General features: G+C 33.4%; 1 protein-coding gene across 1 annotated transcript; it reads left to right on the top strand.

Annotated features, from left to right (window-relative positions):
* Nucleotides 1-3,380: 3,380 nt before the first annotated feature.
* Nucleotides 3,381-4,574, top strand: LOC133804873 (uncharacterized). The gene has a single exon (XM_062242986.1). The coding sequence runs from the start codon at nucleotides 3,461-3,463 to the stop codon at nucleotides 4,373-4,375; it is 915 nt and encodes a 304-aa protein (XP_062098970.1). The 5' UTR covers nucleotides 3,381-3,460; the 3' UTR covers nucleotides 4,376-4,574.
* Nucleotides 4,575-19,133: the final 14,559 nt, after the last annotated feature.

The following is a 19,133-nucleotide window of genomic DNA, read 5'->3' as shown; positions in this document are numbered from 1 at the left end:
TCCAAGCTGTTATGTATACTATACAAGTTGAAAAAGTTTTTTTTGTGCAAAAAATAATAAAAAAAATTTATTTCTCCAAATTATAATTAGATGAATAAAAATTGAAAAAGGAATTTTGTGCTGGCAAGTGTAGCATATCCAGTGATAAACGGTAGTACCAACCAACGACTTTTCTTTTTCAGTCTCTAGCTGATCTCTCCAATAATTAATTTATTATCAAATAGATTTTTTTTTTTTCTTATGCAACTTGCATAGTATAACTTTAATTTGTATTTGTATATACCAAAAACCAAAGTAGTCAGAGTAATTAGTTCGGAAAAATATTCGATTTTTTTTTTTTTGGGTGTTTGAAGATTGTTGAGTAGTGTAATAATCTTGGTCATTAATGATAGTATTTATATTATATGATCTTGCTCGAGTCTCAATATATATACCAAAAAGTCTCGAAATCCAAGAGAAAATAGGCTGGCTGGCACAATCCGCACGCGTTAACCATTAATTAACTTAATTAAGATTATCACATAATTAATTAAACACATCTCCATGTTTAATGAAGCGCTGTGTTTTTTGTTCTAGTTTCCAGACATCCCATATTAGTGACAGCTATTTAAATGTGAAAAACCCAAACACTGCATATTTTTATATATATATATACACTACTTTTAAGATCATTCCAAGATGTAAATTTTGTGATAAATTTGTCACAAAAAATGAGTCAATATTATATTTGGCTCAATATTTATAATTGTATTCTAATGCACCATAAGATGCAAATTTAACATATTTTTTATAACATTATTGGAGTGATACTTTTCTTAAAATGTGCTAAGAGCATCTCCAAACAGCAAATATAGAGCTAAAAAGCCACAAAATCAAATTCAACTCAACTCCATTTATTTCACTATTATATTGTCAAACTACAGTACACATACAAAAACAAGTTCTTTACTATTTTACTTTTTATATTAGTATTTAATAACAAATATATATATGTATATTATTTTATATATAAGATAAAATAATAAAGAATATACTTTTTGGTGTTGTGATTGGAATGGAAAAAAAATATAGTGTTATGATTCTTTAGTTTTGGTATTGGTGTAATACTAATTTTATAACACTATTTAACAATGCACCACCTTTTTGGCACTTCATTAGAGAAGTTCTAATGTGAAAAACTCAAACACTCCATAATACTACTTTTATTATTATTAGGAAAAATATCATTTTGACCTTTTTGTTTTTCCTGAATACGTGATTAGTTCTTGTGTTTTGTTAAATAACATTTCAAATACCGTGTTTTACAAAATTGATTAAAATAGTACCATAAATCAAATTTTAGTCAAAATATTTTTAAATATAATTTTTCTTTATCAGTTTTTCGACTACCTTCTTTCCTACCGTGAATCAATCTCATCTCCAACGACACAAAATTAATTTTATAATTAAAAATATTTTAATACAAATTGGGTCTACATTACTATTTTGACATACTTTATAAAACATATGATTGGAATTATCACACAAAAATCAATGGTGTATTTGAGTAAAATATAAAGGCTAAAATAGTATTTTTCGTTGTTATTATTTTTTGGTATAAATTCCATTTATCAAATTCGCTTTTATACTGGGTCTTTTCTATTTTGTTGTTATTATTGGATTTCTCCTCTGGCAGTGAGAACAACATATCTTTATTTACAAGTAAGTCAGACTTGTCTACTTCAAGATAATGAAATATCTTTATCTCTTCTTTCAATTTCGATAACGATAATATTATGAGAATATTCTTGAGTTGACTATGATGCACGTATAAAAGTCCTTTTCAGATATATAATTGTTTAAATTGGTTTAGTTTAATATTACATAATATGTATATTTTATATAGTTTGTAAATTCTCAAATTTAGTGGTTTTTTTTATTCATTTTAATTTAAACATAAGAGAAATGTTAAATATTTTTTTTTTCTTTCTTATATAAATGTTTGAAATGAGATTATTGTTAAAAATTGATAATATTTAAATTACAACGTATTTAATTAATATCAACATGTCACATTTTCTAACACAATAAAATACAAAATAGAGTTTCTTTAGCATTTCTATAAAAATAAATACGTTTTATATTATTCCGCTTTAATAGTCTCTCTAAATCTGATTATTAAGTTGAGAATATTTGATATCATGAGCAAGGAGTGCTAATTAAGGAAATTATTTCTCTCTTTTTGCACTTTTAAATTCCATTATTTGATTTTATAAATTTTTAAAATATTAAATATTTGAATAATGATCAATTACAAGTATATTTATAGAAAAGACTATCAAAGAAGATATGCAAAAAAGTTCTTTAGCATTCCTATTGGTTTCTAATTTTAACAACTAAATGTTTGGTTTTGAGAGTAATAAAAATACCGAAATAGGAATGAGAATGGTTATGGTAGCCAAAATAGAAATAAAATAACATAAAATTTAATGAGTAAAAAAAAAAATTTTTTTGAATGAAATAGTTATTCTACTAATATAAAAAAAAATTGTTCTATTAAAATAATATTTTAATTTTATAAAGCAACAAAACGAACATAATTAGAAAAAATTGTTTACATTTGATTCTTTTTCATTTAATTACTTCCAAACTAAATATTGCCTGAGTTCTTATAATAGTCTTTTCTTGTGTGGATACATACATAATTACATTTGTTAATTAATTAATCATTTCTTTTAATTTTTTTCTTAAATTTCTAATAATTATATCAATGAAAGTTAAATATGAAATTATTCAGACACAATTGTTTCTTAATTTGTATAAATTTGTCTATTTATGAAGAAGAAAACATTTTATTGTTAAGAAGTTATATAATTAAATCACGAGACAAGTAATTTACTAACTTCAAATACCACATAATAATATCTTTTTAATTAAAATTAAGAAAGGGTTAATAATAGTGCCACGGTGTCGTGAGTCGTAAGACAAAAAAAGTAAGTTAGGCAAGATATTTTGTCGTGTAATTGTGTCGAACTAATATAATACTGATATTTCATTTAAAAAATTTTATTAAAAAATTATTACCTACTTTAGTAATATAAATGATCAAAATTATATTAGATGGACACGATAATCTGATTTGCAAGTATCGCCCTCCAAGGACTCCCACAGAGTCTGCGATTGCCAGTTGTCATCATCACGTGGTGTCTCCTCTCCACCAATTACGCAAACCATAACTCTGCCTCGGTTTTCTCACTTTGCCACGTGGCATCGTCCCACGCGATCAAGTCACAGCTGGACATATTCTCCTCTCGGATCAACCTTCTCTTCCCTCGTGTGTGAAACATCAACTCAACTATCCTCCTCCTTTATATAACTTCTCTCTCTCTCTCGATTCTCAATCCACAAATTCACAAAAACATTTCCCCAATAAAAAAATAAATATATAAACGATAAACGACAGAAATACCAAAAAACGACAATGGTAGGCGTTTTCCGACGATCTCTTTCTTTCCCGAACAAAATCCCGAGCCGAACTTCATCAAAGCCGTCGATTTCTCATCACATCAGATCCATCAGTCTTCCATGCAGATCTCACCCGTTGATTTCCCAGCTCAGGGACGGCGTCGCCGAGCTCCATTGCTGGGCCACTCAACCGGAATCTCGGACCTCCGCTTGGCTCGCCGACGGGTTGACCCGACTCAAAGACCTCCACGACTGTCTCGACGATATTCTCCAGCTTCCACAGACCCAAGAATCTCTCCGCCGCCAACCCAACTCCGTCGTCGAGAATCTTCTAGAAGACTTTCTTCGCTTCGTCGACGTGTACGGTATCTTCCAGACCTCGATTCTGGCTCTCAAGGAAGAGCAGTCCGCGGCTCAAGTGGGTTTACGAAAGAGAGACGAGTTAAAGGTTTCTCTGTACGTGAAAGCCCGAAAGAGACTGGCCAAAGAAATGGGAAAGCTTATCACGGCGGTACGATGCATTAACGGGAGATCGGCGCCGCCGTTAGTTTGTGTTGGCGACGCCGAACTGTCCGACGGCATTGGAGACGTCGTTGAGGTAACGGTGACGGTTTCTTTGGCGCTTTTTAACGTAATAGCGACGTCGTTTGGATCAAAAAAGTCGAGTTGGATGGGACTGAGGAGGTTGAAGAAGAAGAAGAAGGCGAAGAAAGCCATGGTTGAAGATGAAGGGATTGTGGAGTTTCAACAAGTCGGAGCAGAGTGTGTGCTGTTTGGGTTGAGGAAGAAGAGCGATGAAGAGATTAGAAAAGCTTCGAAGAAAATGCAGGAACTCGAAACCTGCATTGGTGGGATTGAGATTTGCGGGGAAAGGATTTTCAGGGGCTTGATTAACGCCCGTGTTTCTTTACTCAACACTCTCACAATGTAGAAAAGAAAAAAAATTATGTTTTTTATTTTTGGAAGAAAAAAAATATATCTTAGAGGTTAATTTATTATTTGTGGTGTTTATTTTTATTGGAAAAAGTTTAGTAGAGATTGAGGGTTTTGTACAGTGGTGATTTTTTGATCTGTAAAATTTATATTTTTTTCTCGAAAGATTAATATTTATTATACTTACTTACATGCAATTATGCACATTATCAAATATTTAATTTTATTTTTCGTTTATCGATTTTGGATATTTCCTATTGGAATGGAAAATAAATTTTATTAATTTTTTTTCTTACAATCTAAAATATTAAAATGACATTTTTTTTAAATTTCGGTGAAACCAAACAAAATTAGTTACCAATTCCTTCCCACAACTCAAATCTCCCGAATTTATTTTTTTATTTAATTTTCTTATTTGTCATCATTTAAAATAATTATTTATTTTGTTTATTGATTTCTCTCATAAATATATTAATTATCAATTTGAATAAATTGATTGCTTTTGAACGTTGATATATATAGGAAGAAATAAAAATAGAAACACTAGAGATTTGTATCCCAACTCGTTAATAACATAATAATATTACAATTATTTTTTTAAAAGTTATATATCATGCATAATACGAATTGAAAAAGTAGGAATATATTGTAGTTGTTTAAACCTTGATCATTGGCCAACATGACAAGGCGGCTAATGTTGTACATGTGATCCATCCCATATTCCTTATTATTATTATTATTATTATTATTATACAACTAGCGGATAAATAAGGTTTTTTTTGTTCATTCATATTTCATTATTTTTATACAAGTTTGAAGGGAATCCAATATTACTTGGATATTTTAACATTAGATATTTTCGTTTGACATATGTATTAACTTCATAACCCTTTCATTGATTTATATTTTAACACTTTCTTAGGGATGAATGATAATAATTATAATTTATATATTTTCAAATGACTTTTAGTGTCATATTTTTGTGTTAGTTTTGCAGTAACTACACCTACTGATAAAATTTAATCATTAGTGTCGATTTAAAACTGATGTTAATAGTGTCGGTGTTTAAATTGACATTGATGTGCAAGTTAAAAAAAAAAACTCGAAAAGAGGCCCAATTTGTATACCCTTAACCCCAAACCCTACCTCTCCCTCATTATCTCTCTCACTCATTCCTTCTCTCTCTCTCACTTGTTCTCTTTCTTCTATTCTCATTCTCTCTCAACCATTCCTCTCATTCTCTCTGTCTCACTTGCTTGACTCCTCTCTCTCGCTGATGGTGACAACGCGATCAGAGGTGGACTTCGTGCAGTGGCGGGCTTCGGGTCGACGGTCAATCAGCGTGCAAAGGAATATGGGATGGCGGTTGGTAAGTATTGTCTCTGTCTCTCCTCGGATGTCTCCCCAGGGGAGACGTACGTTAGGGCCTCCCCTAAATATAGAACCTGCTTTTCCTTCTTCTTCCCCGAGCCACACGAACTAGAGGCATGCAACAGTGATTTGGGGCGATTTCTGGTGCATTTTTTGGCGATTTGAGTTCTGATTTTGGGCTCTAAAAACTAATTTCAGGTATATTTTTAAGATTAAATGAATTTATAATAGTTATAATAATGTTTTTTTGTTTATTTTCTTTAATTATTAGTGAGTTAATATTGGGTTTTTAGAGTTTTTGTATGTTGCAGTTTTGGGTGAATCTTGGCTCAATAAAGTTGATTTCAAGCATATTTGAGATATGATTTCAAGATTAAAACAATACATTATAGTTAGAATGATAGAAAAATTAATTTTTGTGCATTTTTAATATGACTTGTAGGTTTATTATAAATATTTGATTAAAGTATGAAAAATAATTTTAATGTAGATTTGAGATACCACATTATTTACTATTTTTAATTTTTTTTACTATTTAATCCGAAAATTATAGATATTTAATTAATTTTTTCGGTTGATTAAGTATATATATGTATTAAATAAGGAAAATAATTAATTTTAATTTTACATACTAAATTGCATGTATAGATATAAGTAATTCAAGTATATATGTTTATGAATTTTTTAATTTATATTATTATTTAATTCAAAAATTATATATATTTGTATATATATCTTAAATATTTTATTAACATTTAAGTAGGTTGATTATATATAGTTATGTTTTTTTAATTGTTTAGTAATTTTTTATTTAGTAATTAATTTAATTTTGTAGGTTGTGGTTTTAACTAGAGAGATTTTTGCCTCAAAATTTCTATTTCAAGCACACATTTGAGGTTATTAAGTTTATGAAATTGCAAGAATAAATTATTGTTAATCCAATTATTTTGTGATATTTGTTTAGTAATCTTTTATTTATGAAATAATTTAATTTTCTAGGTTGTGAATTTAATAGCAAAGTGCATTGCAAAGTGAAATAAATTTGCTAGCTAGGACTATTAATTGCAAGAGGTACGTACATTATCTTATTTCTTGTTTTAGTATTATTAAACTTTTGTTAGAGGAATTTTAATATCTTAAATCATCATTCATAGTGAAGTAGGTTCTGATATTAAAATTGTGTGTTGCGGTGATAACAGAAGATTGAGAACTGTGCGTTTTAGTGAAGTAGGTTCTGAAAAATTTATTTGTGTGCTGCAGAACTATAAGGAAGAAACTTATTGTGTGTTATTTGAATTCTTTGACTTGTTGTTCACAGATGGTTAGATCACTATTATAGGAGAAATGTTGTCCGATTTTGTCTAGAATTATGTATTCTATTATTATATTTGAATTGTGTTGTGCTTATTTGATTAAATTTGATTAGATTGACAGATGCAAGGTTAGGTTACTAATATAGGAGAAATGTTGTCCAATTTTTTGTATGCTTATTTAGTTTTGTTTGTTTAATTTTTCATAGACATATGAGATGATATGGGTAGAAAATGGATATCAGCGAATAGATTATCCGTGGAATATAAAAACGGGGTCGATTTGTTCTTAAGATTTTGTTCGGAAAATGTGAAAGACATAAAATTTACTTCTTGCTCATGTTTTATGTGTGATTCGGTGAACTCAAAACTGGAGAATCGTGAAGAAATTGTGGCAGTAATAGTCAATGCTTTCAACATTTTTTCAGACCACCAAAACATCCCAAAATTCCATATAATATAGAAATTGTGCAACCAAAAGTAAGTAACTACAAATTTAATTATTTTGAAAATCTATACTTTAATTTTATTAATATTCTTTATATTAGTTGTTTGACATTTTATTTAAATATTATAGCGTCTACACAACCAGACAATGTGACATGTGGATTTTACGTGATGATTGAAAGATTACATTGAACATTCACGTCCTGGACGTTACTTGAAGAATGATGTATGTATATAAATTTATAAAAGTTAACAATTTATTTATTGTTAAAGTATATATAATTAAACAATAATAATTAACTAATATATTTTACTTTGTATTTTTTTTGTAGCTAAACACTACGTACGCCATATATACACCAGCACAAATTAATGAAATGCAACAACATTGAGCGAACCGTATGCTACCGATAATTCAAAGTCATTGTCCCAAATATTAGGATTTTGTTGCTGTTTATTTTTTCTTTCTTACTATATGTCTAGCTAGCTAGTGTAATATTTGTTAATATTGTATGTTTAACAACAAATATTACATTTTTGTATATTTAGCTAGCTAAAACATATTATATATAAATTTCAGTTTTACTAATGAAAATTCACAATTTAAATTTGCATATAATTTTTATTTTTTAATTATTTAATTTAATTCTATTTCAAAAAAAAATTAATATATTTAATTCTATTAATTGATATACTGAAAATAATTATTTATTTATTTATTTTAAAATACGAAAACGAATGATGACTCGTTATATGAGACATTGAATGTATACAAAGTCTTTCCAATAGAGACGTTGTAGGTAACCTATGATAACTCCCAGTAAGAAACTTTGTAGATATTCAACATCTCTTGGGAGTCATCATAGGGTGTATTTTATGATGACCGTACACTCTACGATAACTCCCAAAGAAAGACTTTGAAGTTTGAATGTCTACAAAATCTTCCCATAAAAGTCATCGTAAGACCACCTATGATTACTCCTCCAACAACGTCTCCCTGATGGAAATATCAAATGTCTACAACGTTTCCTCCCTATAACCATTAAACACCTAACCAATGGCGTGACAGGATAAATGTCGGTTACAAAATGGACGCTAAAAAGATTATAGCCTAGGTTGTGACCCCACGCCAAATTTGGCTTTCCTTGTAGTAATTTATTATTATTATTATTATATGAAGACAAAATGTAAAACAAAATTAACGTTTGACGAAATAGCATATTTTTCTTATAAAGTGCGATGAAAGAAATATTATTAGTAAAAAAGATAATTAACCGGGTTAATTAGTAGGTAGTGAAAATATTAGATTAGATTCAAGATTATATTAGCGTATATATGCACGTTAATTAAGTACAAAACAGCACGTGGTTTGTCAGATATATACATATAATTGAGACATGTTTTAACTTACTATTATTAGTTCGAATAATTGAGAATTTTCATGATCGTAATTAGTTATGCTCAACATAATAATTAAAGATTTTTCATTAATATAATAATACTAATACTAATACTAATACTAATAATAGAGTTTCCTATCATTGAATCTGCTTTTGTCTATCGACCCCTCAAGTTGTGTTCAGAGCTGTTGGATTTAATTTTCCACCGCCATTGACAGCCAAAACTAGCTCAGTAGACCCAGCAATTGGTTATGGTGGTGGTCCCGCGTTATATATATATGGGACAATTTTTTTATAAGGTTTTAATTTAAGGTCTATTGGTGGAACTCTTAGTGTTATCGACCCGTGAATAATTTTTAACGCGATTTTTTATGACCGTGTATATTGTAGCTATTTAGAACATCCTGCAAATTTTTAGAAAATTCCGAATAGTTTACATAACCGAAAACTAAGTTAAAACATATTGTTGCACGCGTAACTAATTTTTTTTATGTGCGTAGAAAACAATATGTTTGAACCTAGTTTTCGGTACTGTAAATTATTGAAATTTTTTAAAAATTTGTATGATGTTCTAAACAACTACAATGTACACGATCATAAAATAAATTATGTCTAAAATTGTTATCGAGTTGAGAATACTAAAAAGTCGGCTTAAAGTAAAACTTCTATATAAAAATTCTTCTTTATATGTATGTTGTTGGATTGAGTCCATGATTAGAAACTTTGGAATTATTTCATATATTATATATACTCAAATGATTGAACTATTGCATTTATTAGCTAGCGATTTGGCCTTTTGATTTCCAGTTTATATTATATATATATATAATGTTATTTGTGAATACTTTTTCATATTTTAAAGTTTTGTTTATGTGGCGTAAAGTTTAGCCTCATATCTTTCCAAAAAAGAATTAAACAAAAGAAAAGCTCGTTGAAATTATTATTATTTTTTTATTTTAAAGAAAAAAAAAGTTTATATAAAATAAACATGTAACATGACCTATAGTACAAAACCTCGTGGCAGACCGTTAATTTGTCATTTGTTACAACTGCCAAATATATACTGTTCGTGCTTATTACATCAATTATACCTATATATGTCGTTACACACGACATAATCACATGACAGCCATAATAAGATGATGATCAACATTAATAAATGAAGAATCATTGTTAAAAGTACCTATTCTTTTGGACTTAGTCAGGGTAATGTAAATTCATTATCAAAATCATGATGTTTATACAATTTACAAATTCAATCTAAAGAAATTGAAATAACCAAATTCAGAGAATCAATCTTGATTATTCAACTAGAGATCGAGCTTCTAAATTTCTTTAGAAGACTTTCACCGATTTTTTTTTAATTATTGAGTGTTGTTATTTGACATCTTAAGGTGTCATTATTACAATAATATCATTCAATAGTATTTTTAGAATATTCACCTAAATGCAAGTCTTAAAAACAACTCATGTACTTTTTAGGGCTCCCGAATTTTTTTTAAGACTCGCGAAATGAACTCTAAAAACATATGTGTGTTCTAAAAGACTGAAAAAAGTTGAGTTAGTGAAGACTTTGGGCACACTTTGGGTGTACTAAAAGAGTATTAATGACTCTCGAAGTGAGCCCTAAAAAGTATTAAAACATGTGTTTAAAAATTTATTTGATTATTTAATATTTATTTATTTTTAAAAAATAATAAATAAATAAAAAGTATTGCAGGTTTTTTTTTTTTGAAAGATATTTTTTTATTAATAATTATTTATTTTTTTATATTTAAATGTTATTTTTAAATTATGTATATTAATTGTCTTCAATTTTATTTTGGGTATGCTTTTAGGGTGTAGATTACAAATTTCAGATTAATTATTTCATAGTTTTAAATTTTGAGAGTAAAATAAATTATGGCATAATTATATTATAAAGTTAAATTTATAATAGTTTGGGAAAATTAATGAAATAAATAGTCTTAGTCATTTTAATTAGACCAAAATATGATTTAAATTGTAATAGGAACCTTAGAAAATTTAAATGACTAATACATTATAGTCAATTAAAAGTATAAATTTTAAAGGAATTTTTTTTTTATAGAAATTAAGTGATTAATTGATAAAATAATTAAAAACTAAATAAGTAAATAATTAGATAAACGAGTAAATAAAGAAATGTAAGCCCCCCAAAAAAATCAGATTTCCCTCTTTCTCTCTCCTCTCTTGCTTCTCCCTCTCGTTAGCGCTCTCTCTCTCTCCCTCGCGTCTTCTCTCTGCACAGGCGGCTCCGCATGTCGCCGAAACCCCCACCCCTGCGAGCAGCCACCCTCATGCGCCGCCTAGCCCAGTCAAAGGACCGCCTAAAGTCACCGCCACCATGAGCTTTCCAAAAAAAATCCGGCCACCTCAAGCCTCTCCGAGCCAAGCCACCACCACCATCGTACTCAGCACACCATGGGGAAGCAAAACCCACTTGAGGATCGGGCCCAAAAACTACCGCGGGTGTTCGTCGGAATCCATGGAGATTCTGAAGCTTTCCGGGCATTTTCCGACCATTCTAGGCCATTTCGAGCTAAACCACTACCACCACGACGTTCCTTGTGACTTGGGCTTTGAAGCCCAGTAGTTTGTTTCCTCAACTGCCACCATTGAGTGGTGGGCCGTCGCCGGATTTCCGTTGTGGGGTCTCGGCCACCACCATTAAAATAAAAATAAATTATTATTATTTTTTAAATTGAAAATATAACTTTTTTTATGGGCACGCATTGGGAGCCCTAAAAATATTCTTTTAGGGCATGCGGTGAGAGCCCTAAAAAACTCAGTTTTTAAGGCTTTCAAATAGAAGGCTCGTACTTTACGAGCTCTAAAAAATCTTCGCGAGCCCTGAAAAGTGTTTTTTGTAGTAGTGTGCCCAACATAACATGAGGACACCCTATATAGTTGGTTATAGAGAGATTTCATAATACTTATTAAATTCAAATGAGTAAGGCTCGATATTGGATTGCACCAATAGTGATATGCTATATTCTTGTGGTGTTGGGTACCAATGGTGCCCATTAGCAATTCTCTTAATTATATCCTTTGATATCCCCTTGAAGTCAGGGAAGGAGGCAGAAAGTTGAATCAAAGAAGCTAAAATATAAAAAATAAATTAAGAAAGATCATGTCAAATTTTTATTTGGGCTTACATTAACGTTTTAATTGTTTTATTAAAATATGGGTTGTTAGATAATTCTTTGTTGTATTAGCCCATATAATTAGTGATCTATAGTTAATGAGCTTAGCATCTGTATAATATATAGTTGAAGCAGAAGTGTGTGCTTTTTAGTTAATTGAAGCATTTGATGAGGATGCTCGGTCCAACTAGGATTATATAGCTAAGTCTCCCCTAACTCTATAAATACATATTGTCTCATCACAATTGTATGGTAGTATTTGGTTGATCTATTTGTTTTGCTTATGATTTAGAGATCTAGAGATGTAGACTTAGTTGGTTAGTATTGCAGTACCAAGTCTCAATTATTGCTATAGAAGAATCACATCTGTGTTCTTAATTATTTTTTCAATTTCTCATTGTATTCTAAATTATATACAATTTTGTATCGTGGTTTTCTAACAGGCCCACCCTTTCAGTCTGTCTAGATATGCCCCTGCTTGTGGTTGAACTTGATATCCCACCAAAAATTGCTCTCATTGCATCAGCTAGAACTCAATAGCAACTTGCAAGATAAAATACAGAAAATATATAGAGAAATAAAATACAGAAAATATATAGAGAAGAATGGAGAAAGAAAATTACTAATTTCTAAAACTAAAGAGTAAACTAAAGAAGAGATATCACAAGAGTTAGTTCAGAGAAGCTAGAATATAAGATGTTTTTATATCCTATTTCTTGCTCACACATATTAGTCAAATGACCTCACAAACTAACTGAACTTAAAACATAATTAACAAGAAAAGTAACAAAATATGCAACTAATTAACAGAAAAACAAACCAGACGCAACTATAAAAGTGCAGACATAACTATCGATATAATTTTGCCAACAAAATATGACACTTACAATAAATATTCATTTATCAAATTTTTATTATTGATTAACTATCTTATAACAAAAATAAAATAAGAAAAACACTTGTATTAATATGTGAAATACTATGAATAACAAAGTTACAAAGCATGAGAAATCTCCTCTTAGTTAGTTCACTATCTTAGTGTACTAGTAAACTAAATGCACAATCTTATATAATGCATAATGACTATATAAGATTGTATACTTCTAGTTATCGATATAAATCTTCTCATGATTTTTATATATACATAATAAAAAAAGAAATTTTTAACAATTAAAATTAAAATTTAATTATTCTACCTATTTACAGGTGTATATGAATTATTTTACAAAATACAAAATCTCAAAACACAGAATCCAAATAAATAATAAAATAAAACGCATGGTGTAAATATATATAAATCATTTAATGTAATAAATAATGATATGTGCCCACAAAATATGCACTAAAATATTATATGTGTATATATAATTACTATTAGCATATTAAGATTAATATGGAATAATTTGTAAAAATAGACTTTTGACAAAATAAATTCTATAAACAAATTATATATAATATAATATTTTCCACAAACTCAAGGGTAGAACATTTTCGAGAAAATTAATTTGATATTTTTTAACATATCATTGGCACAAAATATGCAATGGGAGGGGATATATCCCTATGCTTTCTATTAAAAAAAATAGGCAAAATCGATAGTCATGATTCTATAGACGAACATTTGACTGAATTCTAATGATTATTAATTATACCGTTATTATGTATTATTATTACTATTTGAAATAGAAGGGACAGTATGGTTTAATGAGTGAGTTTTTGGAATTTAACACCTGCAACAATTTTAGTTTTATGTCCAAAAGTCAAACATATAATTAACAAAAGATATTTAACTTGGGCTTTGCCCAAAGCTAAAGAACCATTTATTTTTAAGTTTTTTTTATATATTTATATAATATGGTAAAAATAATTTTGAAATCCTTCCCCTTAAGCTATAGGAAAAATGGAGCATAAAAGAAAGCATCAATAGAAGTGCTTAGATAAATTGTAGTTTTTTTCTCATTTTTGTTTGGATAAATGTATTTGTGTTGAAAAAAAAACCCATCAACTAATTGATTTGTCAGCCCAAATAACATTTTTCTTAGGGCATTAGACAATTTTCAACGAAAGAAGTAAATGTTGACTATGTTTTTAGCCAACGACGTGAGAACGTCAATAACGACAAGCCTTCAAGAGAATGTAAACGACAACAGACAGTTTAATCCATGAAAGTAAATAACACAAGAGATTTTATAGTGGTTCAGCCCCGATCAGTCGGTAATAGCCTAATCCACTTAGATATTTTATTATTTTATTCACACTCAAGATCAGATGAACCAGTGTCAACTGAGTTTCTTAAATGTAAATATTCCAGAATACAAAAAAGGGATTCTCTCAAGAAAAACACACTTTCTCTCTCTAGAACACAGACTAATTCTCAATTTTTCCAAAAGTCCTTTTACAATCTCATCAACCCTCTATTTATAGGCTTGGGATCCTCAACTGATATCCCCTTCAGATAGGGATATTTTATTATTCATCTTATATTTAAATTACAAGAAATATTTAAAATACAACAGATTCCTTAATTTGAGTGAGGAATGAGAGATTCCCGCGGTGCCCAGACCGATTCTTACTGAAGTAGTTCCCGGGAATTTGACGTAGTCTAGTTTGTTTGTTGATGATTATCGTCTTCTGACCAAGGTCCGAGCCACATGCATTGGCTCTCCTCGGACACGGTCCGAGCCAACCTCCTTGAGCATACCTCGGACTAAGGTCCGAGCCAAGTAATTTGGCTCCTTGGACTAGGGTCCGATCGGACCTATTCTTGCCTTCTCCTCGGACTAGGGTCCGAGGCAATCACCCTTGCCTCTCCTTGGACTTGGTCTGAGCCAACCATATTGGAAGCTCACCTCGGACATGTCCGAGCCACACATCTTGGAGGCTTACCTCGGATAGGTCCGAGCCAAGCATGTTGGAAGCTCACCTCGGATAGGTCCGAGCCAAGCACTTGGTTCCTCCAACTAAGGTCCGATCGGACCTTTTGTGGCTTCTCCTTGGCCAAAATCTAAGTCCATCCCTTGGCATGCATGGGACCTCTCCTCGGACTTGGTCCGAGCCAACCATCTTGGAGGCTCACCTCGGACATGTCCGAGCCAAACCTCTTGAAAGCTTACCTCGGATAGGTCCGAGCCAAGCACTTGGAAGCTCACCTCAGATAGGTCCGAGCCAAGCGTCTAGGGGCTCCTCAAGCTAAGGTCCGATCGGACCTGCTGCTTCTGTCCCTCGAGCCAAAGTCCAAACCCATCCTTCAAGCTCCTTAGACTTGGGTTTGAACCAAACACTTGGGCTTCTCGGACAAGGGTCCGAGCCAAGCACATTCTAGCCCAAGTATTCTTCTCGGGTGTATTTGACTTGACTATGGCATCTCTCAAGCAGTCCAAATTCTTCACCGATGCATTGGGCTACTGCTAAGCCAGATCACCCAACTAATCCATGCCACGTGTCAATTTTACTGCCACCTCATTCTTTTCAAATTTTGGGATAACATTTGCCCCCCAAGTTTATTATATGATACATTCACATAATAAACTTTTTCTCCAGCTGACGTCATTATAAAAAAATAATAACTGTTCATCTCCATGCAGCAGACCCACGATCACTGCAAAAAACTGCCCATGATCGTGGAGAGAAAAAATAGTCCCGGAATGCCAAGGGTCCAAAAATAAACAATAAACCCCACTTTTCTCCCTTTAAATAACCCAACTTTACACACTTTCTTCACACAAGAAAAAATCACATTTTTCAAAAACCTCTCTTCTTCTTCCTTCTCTTTTGGCCGAAACCCCCAAAACTTCTCTTCTTCTTGCCGAATTTCCAAGAACTTCAAGGGAAGCTCTCCATCTTCAAGCAATCTTCAAGCAAACCAAAGGTTCTCCAACCTTGAGTAAGTCTTCTTTTCCATGCCTTTACATTGTTATAATTTTTCAAAATATTTCTATGGAAACCCATGCCATGGCCGAAACTCCTTGATAGCTTTTTTGGTTGAGTTTGTTCTTGAAGTTCATATGAATGCTTGTACAATGTGTTAGCTTGTGGTTTTGATGATGTTTGTGGTATGGGTAACCCAACATTACCTTTAATTTCATAGGAATTTCAAGAAAAATGGGCTAATTTGACATGAATCACGAGTATGGGTTTTGGGGTTTTTGATAGTATAGTGGGTTTTCAAGAACATAAAAAAAAAACTTTTCATTTCCATGTTTTGATCTTGTTTTTGTATGTGTGAATGAAGAAGTGTGTTTAAGATAGGGATTTTAGGGCTTTGCCCATACGGTTTGGGTTTGAGGTATGAAAAGTGTATAGTTAAGGGCTTTGCTAATACGGTTTGCCAAGAAAAATTCTGGGCAAGTATGTGGTCCGATCGGACCACATTTTAACCTTCTTGGAAGCCCATGTCCAATCGGACATAGTGGGCTGTTGGTGGCTAGGATCCTTGGAGGCGTAAGGCGTGCTAGGCGTTCGGACACCACTCGCTCGGACCTTGAGGCACGCATCTCCTCGGACGGGCTGTGTCCAATCGGACACCTCGTGAGTTGCTTGGCGCTGGGCTCGCACGGAGGCAAGGCTGCTGAACGTCTCCTCGGTCGCACGTTCTATAGTGCATAGGCATCCGAGCGGATGCACTTACCCTCCTTGGCTTAGAATCCACAATGTGGTCCGATCGGACCACAACCACTCTCCTAGGCTTCGGCCTTCTTCATTTTCTTTTAAACGCATACCCAGCCCTTTGGCATGCACACACGCACACATAGGGAATCTAGCCTCATAGGAAAACCCCAAAATTTTCCATTTATAAACTTTAGTAACTTTCAATACCTCAAGTACTCTATAGGCGCTTTTGGGCACTAAGATCATTTTTTCCCTTGTGTGCTATATTTTTATAACTTAGACAAACTTTTCTAAGTATAAAACTAAATTTTATTCTTGGTGAATTTTTTCTGTATGGTTACTCACCTCCCCATTTTTTATTCATTTTTGTAGATGAATCGCTCTGACTATAGGGGAGGTGACAACCATACGGACTCCGATACATCCATCCCGCAATCAATCGAGACTCCTCTAAATAGCGATTCCTCACCAAACTCGTCCACCGGTTGTACTCCAGAGGATCGCCTTCGTCGCTTCAAGCAGATCCTCCCTCGCTCAGCCTTGTATCTCCTCCACGAGGAACAGTTTCTTCAATAAGTTTCTCAGTCGACGATGAGGGTGAAACAATCCAACAGACTTCCTCAGGAACATGATCCACAGGTTGCCCGTAGAGCGGTGCAGAAGGTGGTGAAGCGCAGTCACGCTCGCACTGCCACTCCTTCAGAAGAACCTTCTCAGAAATTTGCTACCGTGATCCAGGACTTGGCTGTTCAACGGCCACGTAAGGGGGGAGAAGAAGAACCTTCCTGGTTCATTGCCGAAGCTTCAAGGCTTAATCCCGCATTGATCCAGAAATACATCGAGGCTTTGGGCTTGAGCGAGGCAAACGTGATATGCCCGGGCTCTCATCAGAGAGCCAATAGGCCTGGTGGAACATACTGCGCCTAGTCCAGGCATCATGTGCACGCCGGAGCGACACTTCCGCTACACCCCTATTTCCGGTCTGTAGCGGATTACTTCAATATCTCCCCATTCCAGATCGCACCGAATGGGATCCAGGCACTCTCTGCGTTGTACATCCTCTACTTCCTGCATGGTTGGGACGAGCCCACCATTCACGAGGTGCACTACTTATTTGACCTTAGGACCAATCCCTCCCACAACAACACAGGTTTCTTTCACTTCTACCACAGGCAAAGAGGGACTACATACCTCAGTGGTATCTCTCACAAATCGAACCCCGGGAAGTATCACAAAGTATACTTCCTTACATCGGACATTACGGCCAACAACTTGGCCTTTACACATGCGGGTCCATTCGAGCGACCCTTGCCTACTAAAGGGATGTTTGAACGAGCAGAGAAGTTGGCTAGCATGAGTCCTGGGGAGAAGGATGTGAAAAAGTTGGTCACTGTGGACCTCCTTCAGATGGTAAGCCTGATACCGTGTGGCCAAGATATGGCGGTGGAAAGTACCACCGGGGAGAACAACACGACTGATCAGTCCAACGCGGGCACGGAGCTAGTGAGTGATCAGCTCTCTCCTGGACCTTCTCCGATCTCTCGTAGACCTGGTGACCTTGTCATTAGGGAGCCTGAGCCTCAGCGCAGATCTGCCATTCCCGCTCAGTCCGGGAAAGGAAAGGCTATCCAGGTTGAGAGGGAACTCAGCTCATCCTTGGACGACGAGGATGAGTTCCTCGATCAGATCCTCAACACAGGTAACACATGTCTAGTGAACATAGGAATATTTTTGATAACTTGGTGATTCGAGAGTAACAAAATTGTAGTATATACTCATGTACATTTTATTATGTTTATATCTCTAACAACTTTGTGTTTTCCTCTTTTGCATATCCAGACATGTTCAGACAGTGCGTTGCTTCTGCTCCAAAAAGGAAAGCTGGTGATGGAAGTGGCTCCATGCCCCCGAGGAGGATTCCGAAGGTAGTACCGCCCAGCCAAGGGAGACAACCCGAGGGACCGACTACACTCCCGCCGCTGACTTCCTCTTCGCTTCCTCCCTCTGCGAGCTTAACTCCTACCCGCCTGGCTAGCTCGAGTGAGGTCCTCCATGCTGCTAGTGACCTAGGAAAAGGACTTCTTGAGGAGATCGACCATGACGCTTCAATGCTCCAAAGCTTCGAATCCTTCCCTCGGCTTAGCATTGAAGTCGTCCTAAGAAGAGGGCTTGCTCAACTGATGAAGGTAGGTATTTTGTCTTAAGACAATTTGTTATTAATATTTTTGCTTATAATAACCTTTTGTCTTTCATGCAGTCACTTGTCACCATCAGTCATGCTCAGCTCCGAGCGGTAGATTACAAGGAGTTGATCAAGGTGCTAAACGATCAACTGGTGGAGGCCCAGGCTAAAGTAGAGACTTTAACGACTTCAGAAAAAGACTCCAAATCTAAGTTGGAACAGGCAGAGAAAACCGTAGCTGAACGGGATGAGTCTCTTAGGAAACTTTCTGATG

This window comes from Humulus lupulus, chromosome X (assembly GCF_963169125.1).
Source record: "Humulus lupulus chromosome X, drHumLupu1.1, whole genome shotgun sequence".
NCBI classification, from domain to species: domain Eukaryota; kingdom Viridiplantae; phylum Streptophyta; class Magnoliopsida; order Rosales; family Cannabaceae; genus Humulus; species Humulus lupulus.
Note: the sequence above shows the minus strand (reverse complement) of the source record. Positions and strands in the feature narration are given on the sequence as shown.